Source organism: Protopterus annectens, chromosome 7.part0 (assembly GCF_019279795.1).
Source record: "Protopterus annectens isolate FY-2018-M chromosome 7.part0, PAN1.0, whole genome shotgun sequence".
Classification (NCBI taxonomy): domain Eukaryota; kingdom Metazoa; phylum Chordata; order Ceratodontiformes; family Protopteridae; genus Protopterus; species Protopterus annectens.
Window position 1 is genome coordinate 1,486,523,537 of NC_056739.1, and position 27,793 is coordinate 1,486,551,329.

General features: G+C 43.5%; 1 protein-coding gene across 2 annotated transcripts in view; it reads left to right on the forward strand.

Moving 5' to 3' along the window:
- MTMR14 (myotubularin related protein 14) overlaps window positions 1-27,793 on the forward strand; it is a 1,239,106-nt gene that overhangs the window by 538,769 nt on the left and 672,544 nt on the right. For both annotated transcript variants that reach the window (XM_044078037.1, XM_044078038.1), the window contains exon 11: window positions 10,220-10,305. In XM_044078037.1, coding sequence (XP_043933972.1) covers window positions 10,220-10,305 — 86 coding nt within the window. The remainder of the gene's footprint in view (window positions 1-10,219; window positions 10,306-27,793) is intronic.

The window sequence follows — 27,793 nt, forward strand, 5'->3', positions numbered from 1 at the left end:
CTGGTCCCATTGATGCTGTGTTTTTTGCTTTGGAGAGGGCAGCTCTTACCTGAGCATCTGAGATGTCAGGGAGAGGCAGCACTCTGCTGGGATAGATATTTGCCCTTTGGGGGGGGGGGGGTTGCGCTGAACCTGTCAGCTAGGATGTTTCTTTTGCAAACAGGGTACTAATCTCCACTGGTTATGTCAAGAATGTTTCAGTTGTGAGCATGTGTTCTACTGCCTCTTGTGCTTTAGTTGCACATGTTCACCAGATTCAGTGTCTTAATCAAGACTCCAGGAGTCACTTCCTTTGGTATAGCTGTACATCACAAGTCAAAATGGCTTGATGTGCCTTTGCATCTTGCTCATGAGATCATTGCATGCACACTACTGAACACTAGGTCTTCTGTGAAAAATGCTGAATAATGGCTGATGGAAAAGACAAATCCAACCATAGGGAATGAGTGCATTTGCAATTAAACATATATAGGAAAATGCTTGTGACACCTCTCTGTAATAGTCTGTCTTCATAGAGATTCACTCTCCAGCACTCTGCTGTTGTAGGATTTACTATATTCCAGTGTTGATAGAAATTATCCTTGCATACCTCTTTGTATGGTAGGGCATAGACTTTTGAATATTTACAAAATCAGTTGTTTGGCACCCTTATCAGAGGTCTCCGAAACCTTGCATATTGTGTCCACAGTCTTCATGTACTTCCAATCTTATGAACACATTTTTGGTTTGTATAGACATTTCTGGTTTCTTGCTGTGCGAGAACTGAAGGTGGCAACAGTCAAAATAGATTTTATGGCAAACTATCAAATGTCAGGTTCAAGACAGATGGCAGAATGCATTATGCCCTTTGGAGTAGGATTGCTTAGAGAAATGTTATGGCATTGGAATTTGAGTTGGTTAGAACTAGTACAAGTTTACTTCCTTCTTGAAGGTTTATAGTTGTGTGGAGTACCTTATACCACTGTGTTTTATGGCAGGTATTTCACATAACATTTCTTTTTCCCGCTTCAAATTTATTCCTTGTTCTTTTAGACTTCAACTACTTGGCTACTTCACTTTTGATCTTTCTTTTCTTTCCTTGATGTTAAAAATCTTTGTTCCGTTGTATACTAATACTTTATATTACTTTTTTGATCTGTTTATTTATTGTGTTTGGTGATCAGCACGCTAATACAAACCACTGTTGTAATGTGATCCTATCTCGCCTACATTCTCTACAGATGGGTTCCGACTCGGCAGCTATACAATAGAACACTTATTGGCTGAGTTACCTCATATCCCAGGATGCACCACTACTGCTTCCCCAGATCTCGTTTGCCGCTTCTAAGCATAGACGTGGTCTCGGATTTGGCTGACCTAAGTACCCCTTGTGACAAAATTTTCTGTCATTTTTTCTGCAAAAACTAACCCAAAAGCTGTTTTAACAGCTACTTGTTGAGTGTGATTGTGTATTAGGTGATTTTTGTGGTAAATTTGTATTTTTTGGGCAAGTGTTTTTGTTGAATCAGAGGGGCCTTGCCCTATTCCGCGCTCTTTTTGTTGTAGTTGTAGTTGTGTAGTTTTTTGTGTATTTTTCGAAGTTTACTGTGTCTTTACGATGTCGAAGGAACATAGACCATCGGGGTTCAAAAAATGTTCGAAATGCAACTATAAAATGTCCATTACGGACGACCATTCCTTGTGTGTTTACTGTTTGGGACCGAAGCACCTCCAGGAATCCTGTAGCGTTTGCCACGCTTTTTCCTCTCGCGTGCTTCGAGAGGAAAAATAAATTGATTTTGAAAGGGCTTATTACCCCTTCCTTTGAGGAAGCCCTATCTTCTTCTTCCCCTTCGAGGAAGAAAAAATCTTCGGCTCCGACCAGCCCGTCGGAGCCGGCAGCTAAAAAGTCAAGGCAGGCTTCTCCGTCGGCTCCACGGACTTCGGAGCCGAGGGTGGAATGGTCTGCCGCGATGTCTCCAGCCTCGACTCCTCTGGCTTCGGAGTCGAGAGCTCGGGCGTCGAGAGGCGAGTCATCTCCATCGGCTCCACTGCCTTCGGAGCCGATGAGGGTTGCCCGCTCAGACTCTTCCCCTTCGGTGCCGAAGTCCCCATCGGCTCCGAGGGAAATTGTAGTGGTAGTGGAATCTCCCTCGGTGCCAATACTTCTCGAAACCATACGGAGCCAGTCCCCCAGTCTTTCGGAGCTGGCGGAGAAGTCGACTCGGACCCGGTCGGTCTCTTCTCGGTCGTCGAGGATGTCTGATTCGGATGTAGACAGGGTGCTTCAAAGGCTTTTTCAGTCTCCGGTCTTTCAAAAGTTGGTCTCGGCTCCAGCCCAGTCGGCTCTGGAGCCGATTTCCCACCCTGCTATCTCGGTTTCTCCTCCAACAGCTTTGGCGCCGTTGGAGTCGGTGTTGGTGGAGCCGGTGGAGGTTGTCGGGTCGGTTCCGACCCTAACTCCAACCCCGCCCTTCAGGTCGGGGTTCGGTACGCGGACCTCCTCTGTCGGCCCTGGGGGGGATGCTTCGGGACCGATCCTTTTGGTTCCGAGCTTCCCTCTCGGTGCGTCGGCGGCGGGAGTTCCGACTGCTGTTGTGGCCTTGGGGATTGGACCATCCCAGGACTCTGGGGGTCCCGCCTTCAAGGCCATGAGGAGTGCCTTGGCCAAATCCTCTCTGGCCACTTCTACCATCTCACCACCACCTTCCCTTGGCACGGAGACTGGCTCCTTTGCAATCCCCCTGTCTCACGACAGCGGAGCCCGTGGGCCTGAGGTTACCCCCATCGGGGGTTCCCTTCTTCTTGGAGGTCCCTCCGAAATGTCTTCGGAGGAACCTCCGAGGAAGAAACAGTGCAAGAGGAAGCATGTCGACTCCCCTGATGAGTCCCTCACCTAGGATACTGACCTCGATGATGCGGAAGGGTCCCCCAAGTTGTCCTCGGATGATGTATCCTTTGCGGACATCTTGGAGATCCTTAAGCAACGAGGCGACTGGCAGTCCAAACCGCCTTCTGCTGAGGAGTCGGTGTTCCTCAAGGCCTTCGGGGCTCAGCCCTCTGCCTCCTGGGTGTCTCCGCCCTTCGATGAGCTTCTGGATTTGATCTCTCGAAGGGCGTGGGAACACCCGGACTCCGTTGAACCGGTGCCAGCTCGCCCCAATAAATTCCTTTCGGCACCCCCTGACAAGGACTTTCTTTCCAAAGGTGTGGCTGTAGATGCCTTGGTGGTGGCATCTGCCACCCAGCAAGATGTGGCAGAGGCTTCAACGTCCGTCCATCCTCCTAATAAGGAGTCTAGGAGCATGGATCGGTACGGAAAGCGCACTCTTACTTCAGCAACCTTTACATTAAGGTCTCTGAACTACTTGACGCATTTCACCAGACTGCAGAGGGATCTGGTCAAGGAGCTTTCGGATACCCTCTCCGGTAACTTACCTGAGCAGTTAGCCCAGACGGTTAACTCCCAGTTGGCTACCCTGTCCTCCTTATCCAACTCGTCCATGAAGCTCATTTCGTATGCAGCCGAAGGAGCGAGCAGAGCGGCGGGAACAGGTGTTGCTCTATGGAGACAAGCCTGGCTACGCCTGTGTCACTTTGCGGAGGCCTTTAAGTCTTCCTTTGCCAACGCCCCCTTCGATGGGTCCTCTCTGTTTGGACCCAAGGTAAAGGACACTTTGACTCGCTGCGAACAGGAGGGTAAGACTTTAACTGCCGTGGGGGCCCGGTTTTCCACTCCCTTCAGACCTTATCCCAAGACTCGAAGAGGAGGGAAAATGTGGTTCCGTAAGTCTCAAAAGCCTTACTCGTCGCAGCAGAGCGATTCCCCTTCTAGAGGCAGAGGAGGGGGAAATTTTTCAGGGAGACGCCATCCCAGAGGCGGCGGAGGCCCCCGCAACACTGGAAATCGCGAGTCCTTTCGTGGTTCCTCCTCCTTCCAACACCCCTGAAGGAGTGCCCGACTGTGCAGCTCCGGAGCCAGTCGGGGGTCATTTTTCGAGGCACCTAAAGGCCTGGGAAAGTATCACTCAGGACCAATGGGTGCTCCGAATCATCGCCGGAGGTTACACTATTCCCTTCTCTCAACCCCCCCCCCCACCATCCCAAAGAATCCCTGACCCGCCACCCAGTCAACGGGATCTGGCAGCCAGCGAAATATCGAAGCTGCTTCAAAAAGGAGTCATCCAACCTGTCCCCGCAGATCAGGCCGGATCAGGGACTTACTCAAGATTCTTTTTAGTACCAAAAAAGACCAGGGACTTGAGGCCCATTTTGGATCTCAGCAAGTTAAACCGATCAGTGAAAAAGTCCAAATTCCGGATGGTCACCTTGCAATCCATTCTCCCGCTGTTGGAGAAAGGTGTTTGGATGTGCTCCATAGATCTCAGACGCCTATTATCACATTCTGATAGATCAGGCATCAAGGAGACACTTGCGCTTCAGCCTAGGAGACAGTCATTTCCAGTTCTGTGCACTGCCCTTTGGTCTCACCACAGCCCCCAGGGTGTTCACCAAATGTTTGGCAGTGGTGACTGCTCACTTGAGAAGTCTAGGATTCCAGGTGTTTCCATACCTAGACGACTGGCTCCTAACTGCCACCTCCAAGCATCTACTCCTCAAAACTCTAGCAGCCATTATTTCCCTAGGCAACTCCTTAGGAATCACCTTCAATTGGACAAAATCCGTATTGCTGCCATCACAGCGTATTCTGTTTATTGGTGCAGAAATAGACTCAAGGCAGATGTGAGTCTATCTTCCTGCGGAAAGGATAGCAACACTGCAGTCTCAGGTTCGGGCATTACTCCTCAGACGTCGCGCTCCAGCGAGAATGGTCCTGCAGCTGTTGGGTTCCATGTCAGCCACCATTCTTCTGGTCCCCTTGGCAAGGTTGCATATGAGGATACTCCAGTGGCTCCTATCAGTCCAGTGGTCTTATCAAGACCTTCCCCTCAGTCACCATATATTGATCACAGAGACGTGCAAACAGGATCTTCGTTGGTGGCTTCTTTCCTCCAATCTGAATCTAGGGCGACCATTTGTTCCTCCACTCCCCTTGGCCACGTTGACTACGGACGCCTCCCAGACAGGGTGGGGGGGACATTATCTGGACAGGTCGGTCCAAGGCACGTGGCACTCCGAGAGTCTTCTCCACATCAGTATCCTGGAAATGAGGGCGGTGCTTTTAACGTTGCAAGCACTGCACGATCACCTCCCTCAGGGTACGATTGCCATTCAGTCCGACAACATGTCAGTAGTCTGGTACTTGAACAAGCAAGGAGGGACCAGGTCTTACCCCCTTTGCAGAGAGGCCATGAAGGTATGGGATTGGGCGATTGCTACCAAACGTTTTCTAGTGGCAACACACATTCCGGGGAGATCCAGTGTGATAGCCGACAGACTGAGCAGGACTATTCTTTCCCCTCACGAGTGGTCCTTGAACGACAGAGTGGTAACACAGATTTTCACGAGATGGGGAGCTCCATGTTGCGATCTTTTCGCAACTCCCCTCAATGCAAAATGCCAGCAGTTCTTCTCTCTCACCCTGGTTCCGGGGGAGATCCCCAAGGATGCTCTAGTCCAAGCTTGGCCCCCCGGTCTGCTATACGCCTTTCCACCGGTTCCCCTTCTCCCCAAGGTAATTCAGAAGGCGATTCGCTTGGAAAGCAAAATGATTCTAATCGCCCCATACTGGCCTCGTCAAGTCTGGTTCCCCTTTCTTCACAAGTATGCATTGGAGGGTCCCTGGTTCCTGGACCAAGTTCTGGACCTCTTGACGCATCAGTCAGGACAACTCCATCAGTCCCTCCATTCATTGAAGCTAGCAGCTTGGCTACTCCTCTTCCGACCATAGTTAGGAGCCATTCTTTCGACCCTGAAGTCATGCATATTTTGTCCTCGGCTCACAAGACTTCTACTAAGAAGATGTATAGCTGTAAATGGAAGAGGTTTGCTATTTGGGCCCAACTCCGAGGATTAGACCCTATGACAGCCTCGGTGTCAGAGGTTCTGAAGTTTTTAACTTCCCTGTTCAACCAGGGTTGTTCGGTGTCTACCATCAAAGTTCAATTGGCGGCTATTTCCAATTTTCACGAGAGCTTAGAACCACCTTTAATGAGCAACAAGTTGTGCAAAGCTTTTATTAAAGGAGCTTGGCTTCTACGGCCTCCAATATCTCATCCCACACCACCGTGGGACCTTAACGTAGTGTTAGGTGCATTAACCAAACATCCCTTTGAGCCGGCAGCAACCTGTGACTTAAAATTTCTTTCTTGGAAGACTGCCCTTCTAGTTGCTATTACATCAGCCAGGCGAGTTTCAGAACTTCAAGCCCTATGCGTCAAACCACCATACCTGGTATTTCACAAGGATAGAATATCTCTTAGACCAAACCCATCCTTTATACCAAAGGTTTGTTCTAACTTTTGTTTGCAACAATCACTGGAATTACCGTTTTTTTTCCCTAAGTATTCAAACAGAGCTGAGTATACCTTTCACAGCTTAGACGTGCACAGACAATTACATTTCTATTTGGATAGGACACACCAAGCACGAAAATCAGATCAACTGTTTGTGTCCTTTTCGGATAGTAAATTGGGCAAAGCCGTCACGAAAGTCACTATTGCCAAATGGATCAGAGACTGTATCAGTCATATTTATCGCATTTCAAATAAGGAGCTTACAGTTCCAGTGAAAGCTCATTCTACCAGGGCTATGGCCACTTCGGCAGCCTTTCATTCCAAGCTCTCTATTAGTGACATCTGTGCGGCTGCTACGTGGTCTTCTCTACACACCATTATTTCTCACTACAAATTGGATGTGGCATCTAGGGGTCGAGCTTCCTTCGGTTCCACGGTTCTCCGGACGGTTTCCAATGAGCCACCCAGGAATTAGGTGCTAGGGACGCTGTCCCATCTGTAGAGAATGTAGGCGAGATAGGATCACATTACATCTTTTAGTTATGTACTTACCATAACTTTAGATGTATGGGATCCATCTCGCCTACATTCCTAATAACCCACCCTCCTTCCCCCTGCCTTGTAGGCCAAAAGAGACCGGACGATCCAAATTAACTTCTTCCTCTCTTGAAACACCTGGCAGTGTTATAACAACAGTCTGTGTGTGCGTGTGCATGTGTGCGGACAAACAAGATCTGGGAAGCAGTAGTGGTGCATCCTGGGATATGAGGTAACTCAGCCAATAAGAGACTGCGTTCTATTGTATAGCTGCCGAGTCGGAGCCGAGGATCGGCTCCGAACCCATCTGTAGAGAATGTAGGCGAGATGGATCCCATACATCTAAAGTTATGGTAAGTACATAACTAAAAGTTCTCCTTCATTGTTTTTTTACTTAACTTTAAAACATACAGTTTCTCATTAACCCCTGCCATCTAGCTTGTGTTGTTCATGGAGCACCTTATTTCTCCTTTAGTGCAGAAGCTTGGCCCTTTTTACTTCCTGTCACTTCAAGACAAATCCTGTAAGCCCCTGCTGGGAATTCACTTTCCATATAATTATGTGTTGTAGTGTCAGCAGCCCCAGCAGGTAGCACAACTTGAAACTGACAGATTTATTCCTAGCAATGCTTGTTTCTTTCTCATTTGTAGTTCATAGGTGAATACTAGACCAGCTCCCCTGAAGGGCCATTTTTAGCCTAGCTAATAACTGAAGGCCAGAATCAAAGCCAGTACCTTGGGGTCATGAGACCAACATTGTTGCATCCCTTATACATAATTTTAAGTGTATATATTTTTTTTAGTTCTTCCCTTATGCAAGTATGCTTAGTCTGCAGTTGTTTATATTTTTGTGCAAAAAATGTCAAGAGAAAATTTTTTATTTTTTTTTTGTTAGCTTATACTTGTTCCCAAATGATTTTGCCAAAGTTTGTCTGGCAGTGACTACTGTTTTATTCAGTATCCATATGTAAGAAGCGCTCTCAGCAGGTTTGCTTATTTTTGCAGGCACTGTTTGAGATCAACCCTTCTGGTGGTAAGGAGTGCAGTAACTATCCAAAAAGTACAATACTGCTGCTGCACAAGGGCATGATACAATGACAGATGCTGTAGCAAAACCAAAAAGGAACTAATTGTACAGGAGTGATTAATCTTGATATTGGCATATGAATTGTTAAAATAAACCATTGTTAAAACTTCTTGTCCAAGATCCACATCATAGATCACATTACATTCTTAGAAAATAGAAAACAGGATTCAAGCTGATTTTTGTTTAAACCACGGTTTATTAAGTTAAAGGCAAAAATGCTCGTCTCTTATTTTGTCAGCTTTATCAGATCAAGGGGCTTTTGTGATAACATTTGCAGCTTCAGAAGGCTTACCTTCGAGTTAGGTTGACCAGCACCATCACATGACTTCAGGGTAGAATCTCATTACTAAATTTTGCTTGATGTCCTGGGGGCAGTATCCTACTGATATTTCTCACTTCCTTTGTTGTTATTGTTTAATTGTTCTATTATGACTGCATCTTGTGTTTTGGTTGGTTGACTACATTTTGGTAGTTGAAGAACCTGTGGAGCCAGCATCAGTTTTGTTATAGTAACTGTGGGAATAGATGTATAAAGTAAAAGACTTTCATGTGTCTAGCAGTAGCTGGTCAGCATATCAGAAATGTAATATAGTCAAGTCCGTTTGTGGTCTTTGATGAAAGGTCAACCAAGTGGTTCAGCAAGTACATGGAATATGAAAAATATTTTCACATGTTGTAGCACTGAAAAACATAATAGTCAAGAATTAGTTAACAGAGCAGAGTTTAAGATTTGTTTGTGCAGTACAGCACAGTACTGTGGTACAGTATGTAATGAATGGCATGCAGTGTAGTGGTTACACCATTTAAAAATTCATTCAGTGTAAAGTTTCGACTCAGTTCAGCAGTGAGCACATGAGGTAATCTGTATAGTTAGTTCAGTGTAGTGTGTGAGAGAAAGAGAGTGATGATAAGCAGCCTAACACTAAGAGACTGTAGCTGGAAGAAATGCAGTTTAGTGTCATAAGCTTGATGTTACCTGTACTAAATGTGGTAATACCGACTTCAGAACACTGAAATCCACAACACCGAAAACAGAACGCCAGACTTCTGGACTTGCCATTCCCCCCCTTTCAGGACTCATGTTAGCACTTGCTCCTGGGTCTGGAGCAGTAGGGACTTCTGGGATTTGGTGTTTTCCAGTGTTTTGGGTTTTTGGTATTGTGTGTTTAGCGGGTTTTGGGTTTTTGGTATTGTGTGTTTAGCGGGTCTATATTAGTTCGCCGAAAGTTATTTTCAGCGAACACCTATTTAGCAACATGTATTCAGTGAAAATCACTTCCGCAATTTGCTGCATTTTCCAAGGGCAATGAAACAATTGCCCTGCAGCACAACAGAATCATCAAATAACTAAATCAATCCCACCCAAGTGAGGGGCCTCACCCCTCCACACCCCAACTATATATACCAACTCCGAAATCGCACTACAGTGGGGAAAAGGGCAAAGTTATGTAGTTAACCAACTACTTCATTCCCTTGGAAAATTCAGCAAATTGTGGAGGTGATTTTCACTGAATGTGTTGCTGAATAGGCGTTTGCTGAAAATAACTTTTGGCAAACTAATATAGACCCGTGTTTAGCTGTTATGAAGTTGGTGTAACTAGATTTGATACTGGCAATGTCATGCTTGTAATAGTAAAGCAAGAAATGCCAAGTTAGTGAGTCAGGAAGGAGCAGTGGGAACTACTGAAAATACAGGCAAGTATGACAAGTATTGCATTTTGTATTCTTTTACATGTGATTTTATGTGAGATTTAAAGAGACTTACCTTATTTGTGTAGTTTTACATTGAATGGCTGATACCAGAAACTTGGCATCTATCTCCTGTATCCTTGATAACATTGTGTGTGTGTGTGTGTGTGTGTGTGTGTGTGTGTGTGTGTGTGTGTGTGTGTGTGTGTGTATCTTTCTGTATGTTGATCCCAGAGGGCAACAGTCTTTTTCTTGTTCTGCTTCAAACTTTTTGTCCTTGCTCCAGTAGTAGGCTGATGTGTATCTCTTGATTTGTTGTTTATGACCATGCACTCTGCTTTAGATTTGCATGCTTATTTGTTTTCAGTGGCTAAGCTAGGACATGTTTCAAGCTAACATTAACTAATATGATGTGATGTGATGTAATTTATTGATGTGTGATGCAGTAGAATGTTAAGTCGCTCATAATTTTCATTCAGGTTATCTTGTTTTTCATTTTCTGTTCTTTACAGAACAGAGTGGTTTACTGGTACACTGTATTTCTGGCTGGGATCGCACACCATTGTTTATCTCCCTTCTACGTCTCTCACTCTGGGCTGTAAGTAATCCATTGTTTGAGAAAGTTACTGTGATATGCATGCTAGTAAAGAGCAGCACTGTTTTATCCTTTAATCATTTATGCTGTGAATTACACCATTAAAAAGAAAAATGCTTACGTATTTGAAATTATTACATTTAGGTTTAGTATTTTGAGATATAGTCCCTAAATTTTATTTTCAGAAATGTGTTCATAACTTGATCATTAAGAACCTTGTAGGCCTACTGCAGTATATGTAATGGCAGGCTTTTAGCCAGATGTGTTCTTGAACTTTCTGATGTAATGTGAATTTCTGTATACATGTGTTTTTTTTCACCAGAATTTCAGCAATGATCAGCAGTTTTTTGTATTGACTTTTACATATTAAGGTAATGCTTTGTAATTGGGCATCACATTAAAGTAGCTGCTATGCAAATTACTTAAATCATGAAGGAAAACCATATGCAGGTATATGAAACATCAACATTAATGCATCATCTTAGAAAGTAATTGCTCATGTCTAGGACTTTTTCTAAAAAGATTTCAAGCCTGCATAAACTGAAGCACTGCTGGTGATTCCCTGCAGGGTGAAGAAAGTAAATCTGTATATTTTTTGTCTGTGACTTGCTGATATAGCTGCTTTCTGTTTTACCTGCTCCATTTTGTTTTCTGTATTAATAAATCTTCTTGGCCTGGTGATTTTGGTCTATGTGAGACATAGACGCTTAAATTATCTAGGCTGCACATTTCACTTTTTTTCATTGGTTAAATTGTTTCTTGACTGCACTTTTTAAACTGTATTATAACTAATTGCTGCATTAATTCTTTTTACTGTTTGTGACTGCATTGTTTTCTACACTTGATTTCAACTGTACTGTCAGCCTAGACAGCATAGTCTAGCTTCAAAACTGCTGAATCTAGCCTGTTGATACACTTGAGCACTAAACCAGCCAGCTCCCCTGCACCGTTGTGGCAGAAAAGTGCCTTGTCTGAGCTGGGGATTGCTGGAGGAAGGTTCATTGTGTGCCCTAGTGGTAGATTAGCTTAAAAGTGTTTATTTTCACCTGTGTTTAAGCCTCACATTTGAGAGTTGCTGTGCACCGTGCAGTGGGGGGTTAGTGGTGCCCTGTATAGATGCAAACACCTTGAAATACAGTTTTTCCCTAGACATCTGTCAGTGGAACCCCCCCAGCTTCTCTGCTGCACTACAGGCAACTCAGCTGCGCACTGAGCAGCGTTGCCACATTTATCACCCCTTGTCTTCAATAGCACAAGCCCCTTTGCTAGTCCTAGTGCAAAAAATAGTCTAACCCCCTTCCTTCCTTAATAGTGCATATGGTAAAAACCTAATATAATGGATGAGTAGTTTCCCATCATTTCTCCAGTCAGCCTGAGTGACATGGGCATTGTGAAGCAGTGTAGTAATTGCCTCATGTATACTGAGAACCACTTACTCCTAAAACAAATACCCTATGTGAGAGATGGAAGTGCACTATGAAATTGGAGTCAGTTTGTCACGTAACAAGAAAACCAGACATCAAACAGGTTGTCAGTACATGCACTTCACTTCTCACACAAAATAAGGTCACAATGAAGCAATATGCAGTATTAAACATGGATGTGCTAGTTTAAAAATAGAAAATGTCACATGACATAAGTAGTGTAAGGGACTGAAATATGGAAAGCTAAAGATAGCAAAAAAACAGAACACTTTCACAAGATAAAATGTACAAACTGAAGTGATCTGTTTTTATGTAGTTGTATTAAAGAATAAAAGGTGGAAGGAAAAATAGCAGGATACACTGACCATGTGGCATTTTGGGCAACATTTAGAGAATATGTAGAAAGGGAAAAGAAACGAAAACATGTTAAAAGACTTACTGGAGAATGTGAAAGACCAACAGAAATGAGCGAGGAATTTGAACAGCTACAGGAAGATAATGTAGCTATGAGATCATTTTATTAGTTATGGTTAGAATGATGGTTAAGTTTTAAAGAAAACTTAGAAGAAAGTGCATGTATATGTTGAAGGGGGGATAAGAGAACAGAAAAGAAGACATGAGGCGCTGGCTAAAATATAAAGTACTGTTGGGAAACAGCAATTTAGAATGTTTGAGAAAACAGAGAAATATGTGAGAAAATGAAAATTGTATGGATATGTTAGAGATTTCCTTAAAATGAAAAAAGAACAGGCACCCTTTTGGGAAATGAGAAATATAAAGTGATGATGTATAAGTGGAAAACGAAAATGGGGAACTAAACTTCAAAAATAAGATGATAATGGACCTGGTAAATAAATGTGTATAGGAGATGTGATATAAAAAAAAGTTAGAGAAGACATGGAATGTAAGGTACAAACAAGTAATAAAAAAGAAAACTTATACAAAGAGATACCACTGGATGATTTAGAACAAATCTGAAAGAAGTAAATAATTTCTGTCGGGGTTGGGTTAGAAAAAAAAAAAAAAAAAATCTAAATACGTGAAAGAGAAAGTTAAAGATTATATTTTAGCAATATTAAATGAATGGATGACAGAAGGAATGAAAAATTGTATGGGTTTAATAGGATTCGATCGGGAATAGGAGGGAAGATAAATAACTTGATGTTTGTAGCCTTTTTTAATGCTGATTATAAAAGCACAATGAAATTACAGAAAAAAAGTTTCATGTAGTTATGTGAGACCTGACTAGGAGAGAGATTTATGGAATTAAAAGAAAGCAAATATGGTCTGTGATAAGGCAGGAGAAAAAAGGGTAGTGGAATACTCTGGAACAAACTACCCATCTATGTCGAGCAAAGTTCTTCATTAGCACTCTTCAAGAAAAATCTTGATGAGTGGATGGGAAATGGGAAGTACACCCTGGGGATCACTTCTGTGTCTCTGCTCAACAGTGGCACAGGAAAATAACTTTCTTGGGTGGCGTAAGCTATGGTACTGTGCTAGCTAGGCTTACTTATGCCCTTGGGCTGATAGCCTAGTACCTACCTATGAACAACACATAAACCCACATACACAGAGGGTACTCACTAGAAGCCTACCAAAAAGTCAGAGACCTCCCAAATGTAAACTAAACACACAATAACCACTACACATAATAACACATACACCAGTATCTCAGCAAATAAGCCGCTAAGGCAAAACACCTCAAAACCTAATGTCATAGTCATAGTCATAAGTGACTCCATAGTGAGACACACAGATGTCCCCCTCACAAGGCTGGACAAAGAGAAGGTGACAGTCGGCTGCCTGTCAGATGCCATGATCTGTTAAATCATGCATGCACTCATATCACTCAACAAGTACTGTTATGACTCTGTCATAGTCCGTGTTGGGGTGATTGACTTGAGACGTACCTCTCTGGACTATATGAAGAGAGACATGAATGAACTCTCGGATTTTGTGTCCCAGGCAGGTATGACCTAGCCCTAAAAAGCATTCTACCTTCACCCATGATGATGCCACAATATAAACAAAAAAATGATCATCTTCAACAATGGCTTAGCTTCTGGGGTCAGTCCAAGGGATCCAGTGTCTGTCAGCCTTGGAAGACGTGGTTGACAGGCCACACTGCTTTACCACAGGTGGTGTGCACCTGTTTCCTCTCTTGAGATACTGGCAAAGGTGTTTGCCTCCCCCATAGTGCCTATTTTAGGCAATGTCAAAGCTTTCCAACATAACTAAATCCACTCGAGACAAATTAAAGGTTTTTCTGCTTAATACTAGGAGTCTGAACGGGAAGCTGCACTCCCTGGAGGCCCTCCTTACCTTGGAAGATGCTAACGTCTGTGCTGTCCCTGAGACATGGTTCAAGGCCAAAGAGAGCACTCCAGCTGTGCAAGGCTATAATAACTTTCACATGTTCAGACCTCAAAATGAGCAAGAAAGAACCCAAGGTAGAAGTGTTTTCATCTTCATTAAGCCCAAGTACAACTCAAGACTGGTCAAACAGTATGACTGTCTTGAACGACTCAGGTCCATTAACTATAGGTCTCCCACCATGAACCAAGAAAAGCACACCACCTACCTGGACTTACTTGAGTCACTTACCATACAGCCCATCACCTTAGTTATGGGAGATTTCAACTATCCATCCATTGACTGGGTGATGTACACGAGCACAAACATGCTTGCTCAGCGGTTCTTGGACGTTGTCAACACAGATGCTCTGGAACAGTTAGTCTGCACCACCAACATGGAGGGGGGTGTCACTGCTTTCTTGTATGTACTGCTTTTGCCACTAACTGCTGTATAAATTCATGCAGGCATCATGTCTGGCAGTCATCAGTACTTCCCCTTATGTTTAATAAGAGCACATCATTGATACTGTAGCCTAGAATAGCCAAGTATGTCTTGAAGCACAAATTTGCAGCTGGCCTGTCTGTTTCCTTGCATAGCATGACATTCTTCATTTTTCCCATTTATGAAATAAAGCTTTGCCTGGCTGGATAAGTAAAATAAGAATTATCTTGCTTTCATTGTTAAAGTGAGGTAAGGACCTTGTCAGCTGATTGCTGGAGCTTGTTACTTTCCATCTCCCAGTCAAGTCCCTCTTACCCCATCATTCTCCTTATTCAGGGCTGATCTTAGCCAGTGTAGTCCTCAAGCAGTATTCATAGTGTGAGAACTGAGTCCAGGGCATTACACAATGATCTCTCCCTCATATGCAGTATGGACAAGACAATAAACACAGCTGAGAAAAGTGTAATTTAATCATAGCTAGAAATGCTTACTGTTTTGTTTTTTGAGAAGTACAGTATTCAGCCCAGAAACTATGGTTGGGAGATGAGATGATTTATTGAAACCATGACTGAATTTCTTGGGGAGAGCATTTCTAAGGGTGTGTTTTTTTTCTGGCACATCCTTGCCATTTGTTAGTTCCCAGATTTAGTCAGCATATTATAGAACTGAGAATGAAAGCAGCATTAAAGCATTTTCTAGTCTCTTTTTTCAAAGTGTTTATAGATGTACTTTTCAAACATTATTGTTGCTACACTGATGAAGCAGTAGCTGAGGTACAGGACCTATCCAGTACCTTTATAAAAATGATTGTGGACATAATTGGAGACTAAAGCACTGAGGTGAAGTTCACTAGCTCAAGTCTGATATTTTAGAAGACGCAAGGATTCTTAGCTCCAGAAAATCAAAAAATAGATTGTACAGCTGTGCACATCATGTATTGGCCTAGAATTTCAGGCAGACAGGTACTTGCAAAGCTACCTTTTTGAGAGGTTTAATGTCAAGCCTGAATGCAGCTTGCAGCACTGTAGCCCTGCTGCTTGCTCTTTACCATATATTTAAAGTAGGTTGTTTTCAATTGCTTTGATTGCAACCTGATTTAAACTTCCTTTTGCTCAGCTTGTAATGGAGTCATTGAGCTGCTTCATCTGGGCAGGACTTTGGCCGTTAGGAGCAACATTTATAGACTAAAGAGTAAACATGTACCGGGAGGTAATAGGTTAGCATTATTGCATGAAAGTATGTCTTGTCGTAACTACCACCATGAGATGCTGAAAACAAAGTGGCAAAAACCATGTACTTTCCATGCTACTCGCATCAAAGATTGGTTTGAAGAGCTTTAATTGGCTGCAGAGTACTTGTTTTAGTACTTGTTTTTTTTTTTTGGCTGGTGCCCTTTTGACCTTCAAGCATCTGTCGACTCTTGTTCCTTCAGCTCTGGGGGCAAAAATTTAAGATTGCTGGTTACACTCATCCTGAAGTGGTGCTGTCATCCTCAGGGGTCTGCAGTTTTCTGTAGCTTTAAGTCCCTTCCCTGCACAATGAGATTATTTTTTTCTTTCCTTTTCCCCTTTCTACTTAATTTTTCCAGCTTACCCTAGTGCTTCCCTGTATTAAGTCTACAAGTCTCTCCTACAAGTTTCAAATTATCTCTGTTCTAAGGCTAGGTATCAAATGGGGAAGTATGCCTTTGTGTCGGGCACATTTGGTGTCAGGGCTGCTAATTACTGGATGCATGTGATTCACTTCCATAAAGTTACTAGAGCAGATGTTAAGACCTGCTGAGAAGACGGCCAGTGCCAGACAAATGGACTCACAGCAGCTGTGTTAAGTGTTTCTGTTAATGCAGCAGCCATAGCAGCTAGGATAGGTATTACAGTGAAATGCCAGGCCTAGCTCAAATTGAGTGGATTAGTGGAATGCCGTAAGATGTTGTCCACCAAAGTCCCTTTTGATGGATTCACCTTCTTTTGGGCCCAAGGTAAAAGAAAAAAAATGTTCAAACATGAACAGGAGGGCAAAATTCTTTTATTCACTGGTGTCACATTTGTGGCCCCACAGAGGTCCTTTTCCAAGAACCAAAAAGGCCCTAAAAATCTGTGGCATAAAAAAAATCTCAGTGGCAACCTTTTGAGCAGTTTTCAGGCAGGATTTCCTGCGGATTGTGGAACACCTTCAGTGGATGCTTCTCACAAAGCAGAGGTGACCTACACAACCAGGACTACCACAGCATTTACGTGAAGTAGAAGCAGAACTCTCAGACAGTGCCTGAAAGCATGGTTGGCCATCATACAGAACAGATGAGTAAGGGAAATCATATCCAGAGGTTGTACCATTCTTCCTTTTTGGAAATACTCAAGCTGACCACTATCCCCATTTCCAGAAATGTCATCTAAGGAAGTCACCAGGGTAGAAGTCAGCAGCCTTCTGTCATCCAGGAGGTCCCATCAGATCAGACAGGGTTTATTTGAGATTAGTTTCAGTACTCAGAAAGAAACAGGACCTTAGATCATTCCTAGATCTCAGTGGCCTAAATCTTCATCAAAAGAACCAAATTTCCATGGTCACTGCACATTTCTTCCTTCCTTGTCTGTAAGAGGGAGATTAAATAAACTCATTGGATCTCCAGAATGCCTGTCTGCAGTAGATCTTCCACGGGATTTCTGCACATCTGTCTGAGAGCCATTGTCGGTTCAGAACCCTGCCATTTGATCTAAACCCGAGTCCCCAGTGTGAAGTACGCAACAGTGATATTGGCTCATATTGGACTCTGGAGGATTTGTATTTTCCTCTACCTAGGCAGTTGGCTCCTCATGTCTACTGTAAGAGTCATAACAAAAAAACAAGGAACTACGTATTGTGACTTTCAGTCCTCTGGAAAGTCGATGCAAGTCCCCAGCTGGAGCCTTAACAAAAACCTGATATTTGTAGCCTGCTTATCTGAACACTGTGTAAAAGATCACAAAATTGCCAGAGTTAAAAATGGATAATTAATAGGGTATGTAAGTATTGCATGATACCTATAAGAGTCAATCACAGGCAGTTAGAAAAGTTTAGGAAGAGGTACTGGAAAGGCAGTTTACAAAAAAACTATGTGGAAGACATCTGTATTATTACTAAGTATGCAGCAAAGTCCTGAAGCTTTAGGATTTTTGCTTGGAAGTGCTTTCATAGGTATTTTTATACCCCCAGTAGACTTCAGAGAATTTTTCCAGAGGTAGATTTATTTATTATTTATTTTATTTTACATTTGTTGACTGGGTTTGTCCAACTGAGCTGAAGAGTGGCAAATACTGATTGCATGATGGGAAAAAGAGATGATTTGGGAACATTTTTTGAGGGGGTGGGGGGTGTAACAAATTGTCAGATTTTAAAAATTCTCTGGAAAGTACTTTGTCAGAAATGTTGGGGGAGCAAATGATTGTTACTTAGAAGTACTTCTTTTGAGCTGGGTCATAGGATCTGAATTGCATAGACATAATAAGGCCATACTAAATTTATTGCTATTGGCTGCCAAAAAAACAATTACTAGAAAATGGAAATCGAAATGTAAACCAACTAAAATAGAAGAACTGAATATCATAAAGGAGGTAATGGAACTGCAGGTGGAATCTTTTAAAAAGGAGATGAGTAAATAAGATGGCAATAAATGCAATTTGTGGTAGCAGTGCATACAAAGTAATGTTCATAAGGAGGAGTGAGGTTTAAAGAATGTTAGAATTGAGCAATTTATGTACTGCTGGAGAGTGACTGTTAAAATGGAAACATACATGTATACTGCATATGAACTGCGGTGGTGGTGCTGCAGTAGCGTTGCCGCCTCACAGTTAGACGTTGCCCGTTCGATCCTCAGTTAGAGCGTCTTCTGTGTGGCAACATGCGTGAAAGGGTGTTCCTTCGTTGAAGGTTGTGCGTTAGGCCCGGCAAGACAGCACATAAAACTCTACTGCCAATCATTAGCGGACCGGAGTTCCGCTGTGGCGACCCCTAACTGGGAAAAGCCGAAAGACACAAACATGTATACTGCATGAAAATAAAAAAAAAATGGTACTATGGTTTATTTTCTGTTGTTCTGCATGTAACTGTGTAAGTGTTTAAACTGTGTTTTTATAAAGGTGTTTAAAAAAGAAATGTATTTTATTATGCCCACAGCAACAAATCTCTCATTCACATTATTATATGAGTGTTACTATGGGTTGTACCAGCTATAATATGGATTATCCCAGTCAAGGTCTGAACTAGACAGCAAAGTACCGCAAGGCAGCAATGCAAAGTGCTGTGTGTTTGCTCCAGTCTGTCACGGATATAGCGGTATATAGATTTCATTGCTTATGAGCTCACCACAGTAAACTGTATGTTATGTGGTGCACTTTTCTTCTAGTGTGTTCACAGTAAAGCCCTCATGGAGAGGAGTCACCTTGCCTACTGGCTGTGTGTTATTTACTTGTTATCCTAACAAACCCACAGACATTAAAAATTTACTTGAATAGCTGTTGTGTTAAGCTGAATTCACATTGCTTATCTACAGTGATTTAAATTCTTTATTGTTAAGTGTGCATCAGAAAGTTGAAGTCTCACCTTTCATAAGTTCATGGATGTATGTAGGGTAATGACCACTAGGACCTTTAATAGCCTAACAATGCAACCCAAATGTATCCCACGAGTTATTGTACTTTAGAGGTTATTTTAAGGGGTGTATGTTAGGGCATATGATCTAGCAGCTGGTTCTGTAATTCAGAGACCTGTATCACATCACGGGTGAATTTCTGACTTCCCATCCACTGGTCCAGGTTGCACTTGAATGTGGTTAGAGAAGGACTCTGCTCCACATGGGTGAGAAGCCTATTCCGGAGAATGGAGATTCTCTAAGATACATACCTGTCCCTCTAACATGTTCCACTTAAGTAGCAAGCAACGTTTAAGTCCTTAGATCTCTAGTAGTTCTGGTGCTGTTCATTTTGTATACACACAAAAGATCCACCAGCATGAGATCCAAGGATGCCCAGTATGCCAGGCATTAATCGCATCTCAGCAGACTGTAAGAAACAGACTATACAGATGAGGTTTTAATTAAATCTGCAAAGAACATTGTGTTTATGCCCTGTATTCTTTTTCTGAAGAACCTTTGTAGATGTTCAAGTTGTTGCATTTGTCTGGTCAGGTACATACTGAAGGGGGCGTTGTACTCAGTGATGGGTACAGTGGCACAGTGACTTCCTTGGACCTAGATGCCATGCTCTTACTTATAAGTGGAGTGGCATAGAATGATTTTCTTACCACCTTGGACACATATTGGTTGAAAGCCAGGTTCCTAACTGCACAAATCCCCAAATTCCTAACTACTGTGTCTTTTTAGGGGTGTTTTATCAATGAGGTACTTTCCTTGGTGGCCGACTTCCCAAAGGTACTATTTTGCATTTCTTGCACTGAGTTTTTAAGCCTTTGCTTTGGCACCAGTAATTTCTCTGTGTTAGACCTTCCTGTGAGATGTTAGTATCTTGGGGAGTATCTGATTGATTGTTTCTAGCTTGCAATCATCTGCAGACCTGGTAAGCCAAAGGCCCTTGACATTGGCCTTGACTTCCAAAAAATATATGCCAAAGAGGAGCAGACCCAGCACAGTGTCCTGAGAGACTCCTTTGGTGACAGGCCTCTTTGTGGAGGTAGCCTCTCCAGTCCTGACTTCCTGGGTCCTGTCTTAAAGCCAGCTGGCTATCCAGTGAGCTACATAAGGGTTTATGCCTAATTCTGTGAATTTGTTTACGATGACCGGGGGGGGGGGGGATATATCAAATACCTTAGCTAGGTCAGTATAGGCAGTATGCACAGTTTGGCCCTCATCCCTTGCCTTCATTACCTTCTCAAGAAGTCCACCAGGTTCAGTAGACTTACCCTTCCTTTGACAAAGCCAAAGTGGGTTGGGTACAGTGTCTGAAGGTTTCCTATGTCATTGTTAATTATTTCCATGGGTTTGCATATGAAACTTGTCAGACTAATGGGTCTGTAGTTCCCAGGATCCATTGATGGTCCACCCTTGTACAGAGGGATGACTGTTGCAGCTTTCCATTCATGTAGTACGAAGCCTCTACAGAGGCTGTGGTTAAATGGTGACCCCAGTCACCATGATAGGTCATATTTCAGTCTATTTAGGAGGCGTTGTGGGATGTTATTGGGACCCATCAAAGCTGTATTCTTGGTCTTAGAGAGCGTATCCAAGACCTGCTCCCTTCTGATAGTTGGAAGGGTTATGTTTGATAGTATTTCATAGGGGGTGGGGATGTAAAGTTGGAGCTGAATTTGTCAGCCAGAAGATTTGCTACATCTCCTATTTGTGTGAACTTGGCTGCATTTGCCAGCAGTTCAGCATATTGCTGTGTGCTCATTTTTGATGTTTTGGACATAATTAAAGAAAACCTTATGGCTGTCCTTGACCTTCTGGGATGCTGTCTTTACCTCAAAATTTGTTTTGTTGGACTTAATTAGTCCTTTTACTTGTTTATTGATTTTGAGAGTTTTGTATCTTTTTAGGTGTCAAACTTCTGATTGTAACTGTGACTTCTTTTCCTTTTGCTGTGTGACCTGTTTAATTTTGGATTCCACCAGGGTTGTTTGTTTCTAGAGCATAATTCTGATATGCCCAACCTCTATGCAGCCATTAACAGCTTCTCTGAATAATTCTGCATAGGCTGCTGTATTATTTGGGTTTGAAGGAGCTTGACAATTTGACACGTTATCATTACCTTGGAGTAGTTTCTGACTGTTGTAGGGTTTGCTGGGGTTACAGAATTGATTCTTATTTCAAGAGACTGATTTGTAGTATGACCTTACCAGACAGGACATGACACAATTGAGAGAGGTGGGGGGTGCAGCATTCTTCTGTATTTGAGTACCATGCTCAGTATCTTTGCACATCTAATAGGTGTATGTACTAACTGGTCTAGGATGTGTGTTTACAAAGTTTAGGAATCTCTTCACCTACAAATTTGGGATTGTATAGTATTCCCAGTTTATACAGGGATACTTAGTCCCCCATGAGTATGGTATTTGGTTGTAATGGTGAGTGTCTCCAGTCGGTCTAAGTATAAGCTATGCATTTCATGGATCATAAAGGGTGGACCTATAGCTTGCTAAGGTATGTTATGAGACTTGTCTGTGGTAATTCTGGACATGGAGGAACTCCAGTGCATTATCCTAGAGGTATGCTTGTTATTGATGTAGATTGAGACACCTCCACCTTTAGTCCCTGTCTGTATAGTTGCCGGTCTGAATGCATGGAAGGCACTGAAGCTTTGTATCGCTGAAGTACTCTGTGGCTTTAAACCATGTCTCTTAACTGCACAGATGTCCACATTCTTCAAGTTGAGGAGAGCTTGGAGGGAGAGGAACTTCTTGTTTAGACTTCTGGCATTGAGCAGTAACACATTTAGATTTTCTTGGGTTGATTTTGCTCTGTTAGAAGGATTGTCAATTTGGCATTGCCTAAAAATGGCTGTGTGGGAGAGGACAGTCTGTTATAGCCAGTATTCGAAGGCTTAGAAGGGACAGGTACAGACCATCCCTGGCAAAGCAAAGTGGTTTAACCATGTCTTCCTGTGCTGACAGAAATTGTAATCCCCCTTAGAATGATCATCCTTGGTGAAAAAGAATGCTGCTCAGTGTGTCTGTTATTTGTGGTGGGTGTAACATGTGTGTTTCTGATGACCAGAGTGTTATGAATGTTTAAGTGCAAGAGTTTTGAATCCAGTAACACTGTGTATTTATCTCTTGCATACTGTATTTGTTTTTGTTTTCTTTTTTTAATTTTTCCATATCTTTTAGGTTTCTAATAGCATGACAGGAATAGACCCCATTCCTAAGACAAAGCACGATTAAAGTCAATGAAAATTAGTATTGTTTCATCTTTAATGTCAACCAGAAATGCTCTTCGCAGCACTCGCAATGTGTCCAGTAATGACTCCTCCTGCAATTCGTTTGGAGTTGCATGTATTGGTACCATATCTAAATACGATTGTAGATTCTTTGAGACCCATTGCTGCTACTACTGTTGGAACTGTCTGGGTATCTTTCTTCCACATTGCTCTCGTTTCTGCCTGCAAATCCTGACTGTGTGTCTCTCTGTACGCAATACACTGTAGTCGGTAGGTGTGGCGATTTCAATGATCAGTGCTACTTTTGTCTTCTTTTCATGGACCACTATATCCAGATTTCTTGCATATCTTTTGAACTTTTGGTAATGGGTGATCCCATGTGATGTAGACTTCATCATTTTCTATGATACTTTGTGGCTCATGTTTCCTGTGTTTTTCAGCCACTTCAATACCATAATGTTTGCACAATCCCCAATGCAATACTTGCCCTATTATTTTGCCTTTGAGTATACAGTCCTTCTGCCATTAGTATGTCACAACCAGCAACAATGTGTGCAACTGTTTCAAATTCGGTTTTACAAAACCTACATTTGAATGTTTCTCCCACATGTTCAATGTACTTTGTAAACCGACGTGTACGTAGCCCAGTGTCTTGGGCGGCCAATATTAACCTTTCATCTCTTGGTTTGAATTTGCCACTCCTTAACCATTCGTGTGTTCAATCCAGGTTCTTCCAGAAGTTTTCTATAATTGCAACTATATTTATGCATTTTCCACATTTCTTGCCTTCTCATCTGATCCTTCACCTTATATTCTTTCTTTTGTTTTTTTGGCACATTCAGTTGCTGCCTGATTTTTATCTACTTCTGGTCTGATTTCCATTCCTGTTTGATGCTGATATGCTATTGCTAGACTAAGCAGGGAAGTCATCTTAGATTTATTCTCCTCAAGATTCAAAACTTTTACTACGTTTGAGTCTTGTGAGGTCAGCAGATGTGTGTGCAGTCCCACGATTGCAGCTCTATACGTTACCAATTTCAAGGAGGCCCATACCTCCTTCGGAACAGGGAATATATACTGTTGGTATGCACTGATTTAAATCATTTGGTGAGCATGAAGCATCATTCTTGTTTTCCTGTCTAATCTATCCAACATGTTTTGGGGCCAGTCAATCACGCCAAAACTGTAAGTTAGGACTGTAAGAGCAAATTGGTTTATAGCTTGAATTTTGTTTCTAGATGTCAACACTGTTTTCAGGATTAATTTAAATCTTCTAAAATATTCCTTACTGAGTTTTATTTGCATTTGTTGATGTTTTATTGTTGATCCTTCATCAATTCCCAACTATTTATACACTCCCTCTTACTCAAGTTCTTTTATATCACATTCTTGCCCCAAACTGATTATGTGAAGTTGTTCAATCTTGCAGTTCATTCATTACTGATGGGTTCGGAGCCGATCCATCGGCTCTGACACGGCCGTATGCAAAGCTCAAGATTTACTAGTAGCTCAAGACCAAGCCCCCCTATCCCATGATGCACTACTGGAATTACCTCAGATCTAGTTTGCCGCGGCACAGATCTCAGTGGTTTCCGTTCGCTCGAGCCTTTTCGAACCAAAAAAAATCGCTTTTTTGCAAGTTATTCCATACCTTTTTCAATCTCTTAGATTAGTGTTATAACACTTACTGTAGTTTTTCTATTAGACCCTTACCCTTGGTGCCTTTACATTTTAGTATAATTGTAGTGGCCTCATGTTTGGCCTAGTTACTTAGTGTGTGTTTCTCTATTTTCATAGTTATTGCATTTATAGTAGATATTTAGAGTGTGGTTATAAGCTGCGGTGGTGCAGCGTTAGCGTTGTTGCTTCACAGCAACAGGTTCTCTCATTCGATTCTCAGCTGGAGCACCTTCTGTGTGGAGTCTGCATGTTCTCCCCACGGTCGAGTAGCGTTCGAAAGACATGCGTAGAATGGGCGTGCCTTTGTCTAGCTGGCACCTCGGCACCCATAAAAAATCTACTGCCAATCATTAGCAGACCAGAGTTCCGCTGTGGCGACCCCTAACCGGTCAGAGAGATCTTTTGCCCGCAGTCTGGACATTTCTTGAATCCAGACTTTGGGTGTTTTTCCTTATCCTCAGACATTTTGCAAGAAGAAAACCTTTAGGCTTAACACTATAACAAACCACACAAGCCTAAATACAGCCTAAAGTTATATCACAAACTATACTTAGGCTCAAGTTAACATACCTAAAATATAAAACACACTAAAAACTAAACAATGGCCCAGAGAAAAAAGGGGACCAACACTAGCTATATATATATATATATGTCTGAGGATAAGGAAAAACACCCAAAGTCTGGATTCAAGAAATGTCCAGACTGCGGGCAAAAGATCTCTCTGACCGATAGGCATGTTCAGTCCGTTTATTGTTTAGGTACTGTGCATTTGCAGGAGTTCTGCAGTATCTGCCACTCCTTTTCCTCGAGGGTTTTATTAGAGAGGAAAAAGAAGCTTGTTGATCGTGGCTTGCTGAAGCATCCTTTTGCCGAAGTTTTGACTGACGAGGATGGGGCCAGCAAGTCCTCCAAATCTTCAGAAGACTCCAAGGTTTCCAGGGAGTCTAAAAAGTCTAAGAAAATGGTAGAACCCAGGACATCGGCTCCACAGCCTTCGGAGCAGAGTGCCTTCTCATTTCAGAGCCGGCCCACACTTCTGGAGCTGGTCTCTGATAGACCTGCATCTACAGTCCTTCAGTCAGCAGCTTCAGTGCACTCCTCCATGTCTTCTGTCAGCCTCTCGGATTTGGATATGAACCGATTGATGCAGAAGCTCTTACGGGCACCAGGCCTTGCTAAATTGTTGAGGGCTCCGACCCTAGCGTCGGAACCGAAGACGACCACCCCGGATTTGACTGCTCCTCCTACGAGCTGTACCGGACCTTCGGAGCCGGAGGGGGCCAACCTGCTGATTGTGGTGCCTTCGGAGCCAAGACCTGCTCCGGTGTCATCAGTTCCATCTACTCTGACATCCTCGGCACCGACCGGGGACTCTAGGAGCCGACACTCTCCTGTCGGGTCTGAGGAAGATAGCCGTACCGACTTGATGCCGACTCTTCCTCTTGGGGCCTCTGCTCGGATGAGCTCGACTCCTACCTCGGGCTCGGAGCCCAATGCCTCGGTGCGGGAGGGGCTGGCGGTTCCTTCAGGTCCGTCAACTCCTTCTCATCGGACCTGTGATGCCTTCAAAGTCATGAGGAGAGCCTTCTCCCCAAAGACATCTTCGACACCTGGTCTGGCCTCTTTTTCCCCCAAAGCGCCTGTGTCCGCTTCTGCCTCCATCGTCCAGGCCAAGCGTAGAGACCCTGAGCCTCAGGTAGCCCCACAAGGCGCCCCTTGCTTTTCTGAGACCTCCTCAGAGGCACCCACTGAGGAGGTCCCCAGGAAGAGATTGTGTAAGAGGAGATGGACTGCCCACAGGAGTCTTTGACATCTGACACAGACTTTGATGAGTCAGAAGGGTCCCCATGATCCCCCTCTGAGGATATCTCCTTTGTGGAGCTACTCAAGATCCTTAGGCAGAGGGGTGTTTGGCAGTCCAAAAACCCTACTGAGGACAAGTCCCTCAACCTTCCACCTCTTGGGTGTCTCTGCCCTTCGATGAGCTTATGCAGCTGGTCTCTCGGAGGGCATAGGAGTCACTGGAGTCCATGGAACCTGTCCCTCGGAGGCCTAATAAGTTCATTTCTGCCCCCGTAGAGAAGTCCTTTTTGTCCAAAGGAGTCCCTGTTGATGCCATGGTGGTGGCAGCGACCACCAAAAAGGAAATGTCCGAGACTTCCTCATCGATCCATCCTCCTAACAGAGAGTCCAGGATCATGGATCGATATGCGAAACACATGTTTAGTTCAGCGACTTTTACACTCTGATCCCAGAACTATTTGACCCATTTCACCAGACTGCAAATAGATCTCCTTAAGGAGTTGGGAGATGCTCTTCAGGGCACTGTAGTTGCAGGGGCTTCCGACAAAGTTGCCACTCAGCTTGTTACCCTAAATTCCAATGTGAACTTGTCCATACGTCTCATATCGTATGCAGCCGATGGGACGAGTAGGGCAGAGGGTATAGGAATTGCTCTACGAAGACATTCCTGGATGTGCTTGTGTTCCCTCACAGAGCCCTTTAAGTCTTCATTTGTCAACACCCCTTTTGATGGCTCATCTCTCTTTGGGCCCAAAGTGAAGGAAACTCTCACCAGCCTTACCCCAAAGGCCAACGGGGAGGTAAAATGTGGTTCCGAAAAGTCCAAGGAGCCTTTCAGGACACACATGGTGAACCCCCCTCTAAGGGCAGAGGAGGGGGTAACACTGGAAGACGACGCCACCCTCGAGGCAGAGGGGGTCCGCAACACCAGGGTGACAGAGATCACTTCTCTAGTCAACCCTATCAATGCTCCTGAAAGGAGGCCCAACTGTTCTGCTCTGGAGGCAGTTGGGGGGTCGCTTATCTTTGTACCCAAGCTCCTGGCAAGATACAACATATGACAGTTGGGTACAAAGTATTATTTCCAGAGGGTATTTCATACCGTTCTCCACTCCACCCACACCCCCAAGGAGATTCCCCAGACGTTCCACCCAGTTACAGGGAACAAGCAACTATAGAGGTCCGCAGGTTGCTAGAAAGAGTCATCTAACCAGTCCCAGCAGACCAAATAGGATCCGGAACTTACTCAAGATTCTTTTTGGTTCCAAAGAAAACAGGGGCCTGGAGACATATTTTGGACCTCGGCAGACTCTACCAATTTCTGAAGAAAGAGAAGCTTTGGATGGTCATGCTACAATCTATACTCCCCTTTTTAGGGAGAGACAATTGGATGTGCTCTATAGATCTCAAGGATGCATACTACCACATAAAAATGGCCAGGCCATCCAGAGATCATCTGCGTTTCTGGCTGGGAGCCAATCATTATCAATTTCGAGCCCTGCCCTTTGGTCTCACTACAGCCCCCAGAGTGTTCACCAAATGCATGGCAGTGGTCACAGTTCATCTGAGGGGTGTAGGATTCCAGGTGTTTCCGTACCTAGATGATTGGCTGGCTCCTTACCTCCATCACCAGGCATCAACTGATTCAGGCAAGGGAATACACTCTGACACTCTGCCATCACTTAGGCATTACAGTCAACTCAGAAAAATATGCCATGTCACCATCGCAGCATATCGCCTTTATAGGGGCAGAGTTAGACACTTCAACCACCACTCTATGACTACCAATCGAGGGGGTCTTTCTTCTTTGCCCGCATGTCAGTTCATTAGTGTTGAAGAAGAGAGCACCAGCTGCAGAAGTCTTAAAAGTATTAGGTTTGATGGCTGCAGCGATCTTGGCCATACCATTAGCAAGGATGC